Consider the following 10,971-nt stretch of genomic DNA (forward strand, 5'->3'; position numbering starts at 1 on the left):
GCTAGGTACAGTATGTATGTTTCTTTGTTGTTGTTTTGTCTGTTGCTTTTTCCCTGCAGTGAGTCATAGGAAAATATGCAGCAATGACCTATTGTCACATACAATAGGCTATAACAATGTACATTTGTCTTCAATACAACATTCTTAGCACATCTTGCAAAAATATATAGTAAAACTACACAGATTCCTGCTAGTTATAGCTTCAGTAAAAACATAAGATAATAATAGAAATCAAGAATAGACAATCCAGTATATAAGAGCATCTTGCATTTTGGGTATGCGTAAAGAGATTAAAGACAGATGGTATTGGCTATACTTTACTTCAAAGTGAATACAATCTTTGTCCAACTCCTCAACTTGCTGTAAACAACATCCCTTCAAAAATGTAACCTTACAGTCCAATAACAACTTTTAGGTGCTGTGTGTGTGTGTGTGTGTGTGTGTGTGTGTGTGTGTGTATGTGTTTGTGTGCGTGTGCGTGTGCATGTGCGTGTGTGCGTGCGTGATGCTGCAAGAACAATATTGTGCAACAGCAACACACCTCTCATCCGCACAAACAAAACACGTGCTCCTCCCATAATTGCTGTGATGACAGACATCAACAGGTAAACACAACAGCCGACCAAAAGGCATCGACACCCACCAACACCCTGTATTATTGTGCAGTTGTGGCATGCATGTCCGATACCAACTGGAGACATGCAAGTGGGGAGACGCTTACCTTTCTAAGCCAGGAAAAGTGTTTATAGAAATCAATATCGTACTCCATGTTGCAGGCCCATTGTAGCTCTACGAACACTCGGGTAGAAGAAGACAGTCTACTGTCTCTCCACGGTGAGAAAGCAGAGACTGACGGAGTTTCACTGTGGGAGCTCTCGAGCTATGAGTGATGCTTCTAAAGGAGGAAGACTGTTAATCTTCCAGAGTTCAACTGGTCTCCCTTCACTGCTGTCTCTTCCGTCGTTCAGTATAGTGAGAGAGTAGAGAGAGAGGACCTTCTTCGTCTGTGCATGTGGTTTGGAGTCTGGGCAAGCGGAGAGGCAGCCTTTAATATCAGACTAGAGTTGAGCCGTACAACGCAAAGTAACCCATGCCAGCTGGCTCCACTCTCTCCCTTTCTTCTCCTTCTCCTTCTCACGTCGGTTCTCTCTTTCTCCCTTTTCTGGTCCCCGTAATTGGTCACTTTCCTATTTTTTTGTATTTTCTTTGCTGCATGTCATCTGTCATCCATTTCTACAGTCTATCTTCTATCTTTCTCCCTTTCTAAAAATACAAATCTGTGTGTGCCTGTCGCACTCTCCCTTTCCTCTCTGTCTCTGAAGTACCTCTCATGTAGCTTTTTTCATGTATTTTTTTTAGGGGGGGGGGGGGGGGGGGGGGGTTCTAAAGGGGCACATACGAGCGAGGACTTTCTGCACCACATGCTTGTCAGATGTGGTAGAGAGCAGGACGGGGCCATGGCAAAAAGAAAGGCGAGCAGAGGGGGAGGTGGATCGAGGAGCTTGAATAGGAAGCAGTACAAAGCTGCAATCTCTCTTTCATCTCTTCCCTTCTTATTTCAGAATTCATCCAGAGGATGAACAAGGTCGCTCGGACAAACAAGCTGTTTAGTTTAGTTACTTTTTTTCCTTTGAAGAAAGTGGATGGAGTGGCGCTCCGGGGGGATCTGTTTTAGGGTAAAGAAAATAAGGCGGAATGTGAAAAGGAAGAGAGAGAGGGGGTCCGACTACTTGTGCTCTTAACAGGAGCTCTGGAACTCATTACTGCTGCCGTTTTGCCATAGATCCCGCCTCATATACTCCATGCTCCTGAGTGCAGAGGAAACAGACTTGACCATAAACAAAGCCTCCCAACTCCTTTATCACCCCTATGGTCAGCAATTCCTACAACGGCATACCTATGCTGTACATCAGCATACATTCCACCACTATACAGTGGTGGAAAGTAACTGAGTACATTTACTTAAGTACTGTACTTATGTACAAATTTGAGGTATTTGTAATTTACTCGAGTATTCTCAATTTCCAATACTTTTACTTCTACACCACTATACATCTCAGAGGCAAATATTGTACTTTTACGCCACTACATTTATTTGAAAACTATAGTTACTAGTAGATTTAGATTATTATTACAAAACATATATTAACCACTTCAGCCATACATTTCGGCCATTTAAAAATAGCCGATCTACAAGCCCACAGTGCGTCGTGATGCGACACATTGCGATTTCGTAGATCTGCTATTTTCAAAATATATATATACAAAATTGGACATTCTCCATAATGTGAACTTACTTACTTACTTTTGGTATATACTTTAAGTACATTTTGATGACAATACTTTTGTACTTTTGCAGTACATTTTGAATTCCGGACTTTTACTTGTACCCCAGTACTTTGTTTTACTTGTACCCAAGTAAAAAATGTGAGTACTTTTTTCCACCACTGTGGAGAACCTTCTGCCCACACAGAGACGTGTAGTACACCATCTGTGTGCTACATGTAGTTATTAGGTCTGTGCTGTTTGCTATAAACCCTGCACTTTATTCTTCTGTATGGGTGGCCTGGCCAGTGTGTTTAATCCACTGGTTCCCAAAGTGGGGTACGGGGACCCCAGGGGACCTTGAGGGAGTTCCAGGGGGTCCCCAGCTAAATTATCATCATCATCATTTTTCGACCACGGTCGACATCGTGGATTTCACAATATCACGCCAGACTTCCCGGTCCTTCATTGCCATCCCCAGTTCCTGCTTACTGATGCTTGTGTTCCTAGCGATGACATCACGGAATGACAGTTTTCTACCTCTGGTCTGCTTTGAGGCAGGACTCCATAGAAGAAGGGAAGATATAACCTCATGATCAGCTCTGTAGCAGTGGCCGGCAAACTGTGTTCTTCTGGATCGGACTAGTGAGTAAGAAACACAGGGAAGTTTGCCGTAGTATTATAGTTTGGAACCAAATGGACCCTTATGGGTCTGTAACTCTGAGAGTGTACAAATGGAACCAAATGGACCCGTTTGGAACCAATTGGACCCTAACTGTCCATTTGGTTCCATTTGTACACTCACAAATTAAAGCAGCTATAACATGCAATCTAAAACAGTTTTTTATATTTAATATCATATTGCATATGTACCTCAAACTTATTTCTAATGGTTTGAGCCTCAATCACCACTCTGATATTATAACCAGTCCATGGCATTTCTTTTTTGATTCTGAAGCTGTTTTAGCTGCAGTACCACAATGTGATATTATTATTTAATATCTGAGTCATTATAATACTGATGCAAGATAAACCTAGGCTTGTTTACATTCCATGCTTGGAAAATCAACAATAAACTGCAAATTTGGAACTGAACACTGAAGGTGGAGAAATTATACAAAGTAGGGTGACACTGATGACATCACGCATAATGACCAAATCAGTTGAGCTGTTCCTGTGAGCAATTTCCATTAAAAGCCTTACATGATGAGAAAGCCTGGTTGTTCAAAATTGCGTATTTGTGGGGATAGAAAATACATAGGGGAGCCCAAAAAACACCAACAAATTTGAAAAAGTTGAATTTTATGTTATAGGTCCTTTAACATTGATTTTACAATATAAATTGGGGGTCCCAGAGATAGAAATGCCATTAAATGTGTGTCTGTAGACTAATATGAATGTCCAACTGGGGGTCCTGGAAATTGAATGGGTTGAGAATCACTGGTCCCTGGAATATCTTTTCAAATGGGGGTTAATTAGTGTCGATTTGGGGGTCCTTGACATGTCTATTCACAATGAAGCAGAAACAGCATTGTGCACTCAGCGGATTCCAATGCCATCAGTGTATCGAAAGGGACAAAATCACGTTCAATCAGAGCATTGGATGCTGCAGTAGACTCGTCTACTGACCTGACCTATACCGCAACCGTCTACTGGTCTACCGCAACCGTCTCCAGCGTGAAACGTCATAGTGTGACATTTTGGAGAAATTCAGTATAGCATTCTGGTACAAATATTCTGCATTCTAAGTAGAAATATTCTGCATTCTGGTACAAATATTCCTTTGTCCCCGTATCCATTTGTACACTGAATGCTGCTGCGGGAAGGTCATGTAGATAACCAGGCCTTATAAGCACTTATTGGTTCTGTCTTCTGTGCCTATATGTACATGCACTTTCTATGTCAATGTGCACTTTATTGCATAGCACTTTAACACCTTGCACTTTAATGTCAATTGTGCACTTATTGTACTTTCTCTGGTATCGGCTATGTGTATTGTAGTATTGTATTGTGTTTTGTGATGTAGTGATGACTGTCTATGATGATGCTGCAACCAATTTGCCCCTCTGGGACTTTAAATAAACTTGAGCCTTGAACCTTGAACGGCTACCGTTTTGACAGCGGCGACATTACTGTCCGACATTACTAACCCTAACCCTGAATCTTACCCTAACATAACTTAACCGGCCACGTAAGTCCCCTAACCTAACTAACCTAGTTTTAACCAGTCACGTAAGTCCCCTAATTAAGAGTTCTTTAGCCTGTTTTTGTCCCAAAATATAAGAAAAACAGGCTAAAGAACTATTTTGTACACCAGTCTGTTCTGCTTTTAAAGCAGAATCGGTAAACCAAGAGGATATGTTCTATTAATTGTTCTTGTTCCTGTCTGCTTCTGTGAGTTGTGTCCTGTAATGTACCTTGTGTAATGTATTGTGTATGTCCTGTCTGTATCTTGAACGGTGACGTCATGGACGCAAAGCTAATTTCAGTGAAAGCTGACAATAAAGTTGTATCGTATCGTATCGTATCGTAACCTCATATCAGTTTTAGCCAGCCACACAAGTCCCCTAACCTCATATCAGTTTTAGCCAGCCACACAAGTCCCCTAACCTCATATCAGTTTTAGCCAGCCACACAAGTCCCCTAACCTCATATCAGTTTTAGCCAGCCACACAAGTCCCCTAACCTCATATCAGTTTTAGCCAGCCACACAAGTCCCCTAACCTCCTATCAGTCTTAACCGGCCACATGTGTATAGTCAGTTGACAACGCGCACGTCAACTCACAGCATGCAGCCTACTGAGATGAACTTGATAGGTCATTAGACGGCTATACTGAGCACATTCAATGCTCCAAAATGTGATTTATCAAAATGTGATTTTGTCCCTTTCAACGCATCGAAACGGGTGGTCGGCGCACTCACTCACCATGCCGGTCTCGAGCCACAGCAGCAGGGTCTGTGCGGTGTCAACGGAGACCTGTAGCCTCAAGGACTCGTGCACGTCACCACCCCGGCCCTCCAGCAGCTCCCTGAGGTCCTCGGTCAGCTGCAGAACCTTGAAGGCAGGGTCAAGGTGCAGGGGAAGGGTCAGCCGTGGGGTCCTCTCTGTGTGGCACGGGTGACTTCTTGCACCACTACTCAGCCCTGATGAGTAGTGGTCCATGAGCGGACAGCGGAACCCTTCAGCTGCAGCAGCTGTGGTGCCTGAATTAAATATGATATGATGCGTATCACGATACATGGTACAATACATGGATGATATTGGTTCATTATGGCGATAGGATTCAATGACTTAAAATTGATACAGTAACTATTTTTGCAAATAAATAAAATCTGTGGATAGTGCAGGTTTTTTAAGGGAACATTTGTCAATCAATTAATCAATCAATACTTTATTTCAGACCCAGGGAGATCCATATCACAGATAAAATACATACAGTACAGTATATACATCGCAGTATAAAACAAATACAGTACAAAAATATGATTATGAATATGGACATACATAAGTAAACGGTGATTCTCCTGCAAATACATAGACATTATATTTGAACACATAATAGACAAACCCGTACCTTGACATGAACACAGAGAATACACACATTTATCGAAGTGTAGCGATATTGAATGGAAAATGAATGAAACCCCTCTTTTTATTTTTCTTCTTAAAATTGCTAAATACGACGCACAAGTATACTTAATATTGATGCAATCGATTATTTTCATTGCAAAACGATTCGATACCGATTATTTGCGTTGCAAAACGATACGATGCGATACAAAGTCAATGTTGCTGTTTACATTTCGATATACGTCGATTCTTGAAATTAAAATCGATTTTTCGATGCAGTTACTCTATCGTTTCCCCCCTTTTCTATCAGTGCTGAATAACAGTAACTCACTGTAGTTTGTGTTTTTTTCAGCTGAAGAATAGAGGAACACTACAAAGTTTCTCATGCTTAATACATTCAGAAACCCTGAGGCATAAATTAAAGTCGGAAACAGGTTAAACAGACAGAAGTACAATATCTTGATTCAATTAAGTTCTCAGTCGCCACGACTGATTTCAGTCGTTGCGATTCCACAGCAGCCAGCCCAGTATGCCTACTATAGAAGCATCTCTTGCACTGAAACTAGCTGATCCACAAGCTCACAACATATCGTGCTGCGATATGTTGTGAGTTTGTAGATGGCTATATTCAGTTATTAGTTGTTTTTTAGATTAAAAAGTATTTTAAGTGCTAGAAATAGAAGACGTGTTCAGAAGTATCTTCCATAACACCGCAATGGTCTCTGATATATCATACAATGTAAGCCTAAATCTTCGAAAAATTTAATGATGGCATATAAACATCACAGTCCAACATATTAGTTCATTGTTTAGGAAACAGCACTGGAGGGACTCCTTTCATGCTGTTTCACAAATCACAGATTCGGACCAAGGGTGGGGGGTAGATGTAAGGGCACAAAAGAAAGGAGAAAAAAACTTTTGTGATACATCCTATGGCTGTTCTGGGCTATACTGTACTGGATTGTACTTTTACTGTGTCTGTAATGTCAAAAGCAATACATAAAAGGTTTTTTAAAAAATCACAGATTTGGACTCTGACAAAAATCCTAATCGGATTTCAGTCGTGAGATTTGATTTAGCTTTATTCGATGAGGACTGCATGTTTTCCCCCTATAGGCCTAGTGTACTATGTGCATACAACCTTGATGATGACTATATTATGGATAGCCCCTGAAACAGCCTCTGGAGGGCAGTATTTCACTGTAACACTACTGTGTTTGCATGGGTACTGTACTGAGGCTGTGGCAGGCAGTGGCCAGTAGAGTAGCCGGATGGGAACCGCAAGTTCGATCCCCCAGAGCCCTCTGGCTCCCCCAGAGTGTGTGTGTGTGTGTGTGTGTGTGTGTGTGTGTGTGTGTGTGTGTGTGTGTGTGTGTGTGTGTGTGTGTGTGTGTGTGTGTGTGTGTGTGTGTGTGTGTGTGTGTGTGTGTGTGTGTGTGTGTGTGTGTGTGTGTGTGTGTGTGTGTGTGTGTGTGTGTGTGTGTGTCTGACTGCGTGTTGCACAATCTTATGTAAAGTGCTTTGGATAAAAGCGCTACAGTATATAAATGCACCATTTACCAAGACCTGCTATTGTGCCGATAAACGAATACACAAGTATTCAACAAGAGTTTCAACAAGAGTTGAAATTGCTCAGTTACTGAGCAGGGGTTCTCAACGTTTTTGGCTGGGGACCCCCGGAAATGCTTCAGCCATGTCTCGCGACGCCTGCCCCGCCCCCCTCCCCACCCCAATACAAACTGACCACTACATTAACCTTCATAATAGAGAAAATACATCATAAATAAACACTGAAACCAGATATAATCATTAAGGAAAGTTTATACATGCACTATGTGCAGGCTACTATTTAAACTCTCAATTTCCATTTTCCAGCCATTAAGTTGCAAAATTATTATTATTTTTAAATCATCTGAGAACCCCTGTGTTAGAGCAAAGCACTGTACAACTGTACAAATAATGCTCATTGAAGAGTCATCAAAGGTCCAACAACAACATCATTTTGCTTTACTGGTGTTGTTGTCTTGTCAGGACAGGTCATATGATATGTTCACAGGCATTATGTTGATGTTATTTAGTTTAGTCCCTGGAAAGAAAGCATGTGTGTTAACTCTATTAATAGAACCTTGTTTTTGACTCCTTACAAAAACCCCAGCATGACTGCTGTGGTTGCAACAAACAGCACCGTCTCAAATGTATCACCTCTGCTAGAAAAAGGGGGGGGGACACACGATGACAACGACAACACTGTAGGGAAATGGAGAGCGTGAACAGCCGGACAATTAGAGAGAAAAACAGTGTAAAAGTAGAAAGCCGCGAAGAGACGAAAACAACATCGAAGTTCAAAGCGCCCGTCAACGTCAGTCATTCAATTAAAATAGTCCAAGTTTCTTCATCTGCACAGGAATAAATTCAGACTGAACTGTACTGTAGTTCTAGATAGAAATCTAAGGCCGTTATCTACGGCAATCCATCGTTCTGCTACAGCCAGGCTAAATAAATCACCTGAAGAGCATTCTTTCCAAGCTCTGCTGACCCCAAACTCCTGTGAGCGCTGCTTTGATGGAGGCCAGCAATTACAAACTGGGCGCTCCAGTGAGGTCTTGATAATTAAACAGAAACTCTTACCAGCAATAATGTCATCCATTTGCTCCAAGGCAGCCTCCAGCATGTGGCTGGCATTTGATGCCATGGTAACACACTACCCTTAAACAGCACCCGTGGGTCCTCATTCACTGGAAGCCAAAGAGTTTGGCTGAGAGAGAGAGAGAGAGAGAGAGAGAGAGAGAGAGAGAGAGAGAGACTTGCACCTCTGATGAGCTGCAGCAAATACCAACTCTCCCTTTCTGTCTTAGATCCCGTCACAGCGACACAACAACTGTCCTGACATTCATGTGAATAACCTCCCTGGATGTGGTTGCTGGGTTTACACTCTCCTCTCATTTTGTGGCAAGAGCTTAAAGCCACTGTCATCACTTATGCACTTGAGATCAAAACTGAAACTTAAAAGTTGTTGTTTTTTTGTTTTATTCCCAATTAGCGTGGCGTAGAGAATACGTGCTCTGCTGCAGTCTTTTCTATAGGCCACAGCTAAGTCACACCAGCACGTGATACTGTAAATTGTTTTTTTTTTATTGATTGACGTTGATGATAGAGGACACACTACATAATGATAACCCATCGTGAAACAAAGTCCAAAAGTACAACTGGCTGTTATACTGTTGACAGAACAGTTTCAACCGTCTCAGTCTGTCTGTTTTGCAATGTTTCCTTGAAGATACTAGACTAGGCTGTATACTAGAGCACAGAGTCGGTACCGATGGAAGTTGGAGATCCATGCCCCACCCGGCCACGCACTACCCGTTGTACCCGTGTCAGAGTAGGCCTACCCGTTCCACCCATCTGTCTGAGTCCCTTTTATGCCCATATACTGTATGGAGATTTCTGTATCTGTCTCTCTGTGTCCCTTTATTCCTATAGTATGGAGTTCTGTGTCAGGAATGCCCAAATATGGAGTGTTGTGATGTCAGAACTGGCCAGCTCCATATATGGAGCCTGGGCAGGGGCCCTGTCCAGTGCCCGGGCTCTGGACAGAACCGCCTCTTTTGCGGTTCTGGACAACCGTGGGTCTGACTGGCTCGACACCGGGCACTGCACTCCCTGTGGGGGTGTGGAACGCGACACGCGTGTGTCGAATTTGTTCGAGTTACGTGTTTCTTTCAAAAGATTTATGTCTTTTGAGGACAAACCTCTACTATTTTGAAAAACAAAAACAAATTGTTCAACTAATCTGCATGATCTACACGTTGTGAGCTCGTAGATTTGAACTATTCAAAAATGTTTTTCAAAATAGTAAAAAAATTTATAAAGGCAAAGATGTTTAGGTATAAGGGGTAATGTAGAGTTCTGGGTAAGGCAGGTACCTGCCTATACTATACTTTACTGTCACACCCAAAATCACGTAATGGCTGCTTAAAACTCAGCTTCCCATCATTGACCTCTGTGAAGCTCAACAGCGCCACTTTGTCACCTGTTGGTACTCCAGACAGACAGACAGACAGACAGACAGACAGACAGACAGGCAGGCAGGCAGGCAGGCAGGCAGGCAGGCAGACAGACAGACAGACAGACAGACAGACAGACAGACAGACAGACAGACAGACAGACAGACAGACATTGCTGTTCCTTGGAGTGGCTGCAAATCGTTTATTTTTGCAGAATATTTGCCTTCTTGCGCTGAATGTTTGCCTATTATGACATGATGTGGTTAAGATATGGAAATCTGCTTTAAAACACAGACTTTGGAACAGATAGCCCTGAGCAGTCATGGTTTGTGTGACACGGACAGTGTCACACACAATCAAGCTTTAGTATCGCTTTCCTGTAACAATACCCCCCCCCCCCCCCTCCCCTCCCCCAGTTAGATATGTCAATGACACACAGATATGGTTCAATTGTAAGCCTGTGATGATGATGGTGATGATGATGATGATGATGATGATGATGGCACTGTCCCTATAGGACAGAGATAGCCTGTCACTTGAAGAGCACATTGTTCTGTTGAGATTAGACTCTTGACACCACAGGGCCGGCTGCATCCTGCAGTGTGACACAATGTTGTACTGTAGCTGTTATCTATTATCTCTTCTCCTGGAAGCAATCTTCAGTCTGTCTGCATTACATCTGACCTTATAATAAGGACATACTTCAACCAGGGTGGCCCTTTTAATAATAATCTGACGTCCACGACCTGAATACAATAGATGCAATGTATCTTACATGTCCTGTGTTTAGTGTCATTTGTCTTTTCTGATAACTTGAAAGTACAATCAATCGTTAACCATGTGTTTGCACAGGAGAGGGGAATGTTTGAGGGCCTTTCATTTTTTTTCTTCCTTTTTGGCAAAGTGGAACTAAATAATAATGAAGTAATAATAACACAAAGTGCTGGACATTTTAAACAAATGCAGTCTTCAAGACAAGTAATGTAGCTTTTTGAATAATGTGGCTATACTACTTATTAATTGGTCAATTTGTTCAGCTACCCTTTTTTTGTCTGGTTGCCGCCAAAGGCAACCAGACTATAGTAATTGCCATGCAGACTTTATTCTGGATACACTTTGTATTCGTTAGA

The 10,971-nt window shown here is 42.2% G+C and overlaps 1 protein-coding gene across 1 annotated transcript in view; it reads right to left on the bottom strand.

Moving 5' to 3' along the window:
• ppfibp2a (PPFIA binding protein 2a) overlaps positions 1-769 on the bottom strand; it is a gene marked incomplete at its 5' end in the record, with an annotated part of 33,366 nt that extends 32,597 nt beyond the window's left edge. Inside the window, one exon of the mRNA XM_079496442.1 lies at positions 722-769. Coding sequence (XP_079352568.1) covers positions 722-769 — 48 coding nt within the window. The remainder of the gene's footprint in view (positions 1-721) is intronic.
• Positions 770-10,971: the final 10,202 nt, after the last annotated feature.

This window comes from Electrona antarctica, assembly GCF_951216825.1.
Source record: "Electrona antarctica genome assembly, chromosome: 3".
Taxonomy (NCBI): domain Eukaryota; kingdom Metazoa; phylum Chordata; class Actinopteri; order Myctophiformes; family Myctophidae; genus Electrona; species Electrona antarctica.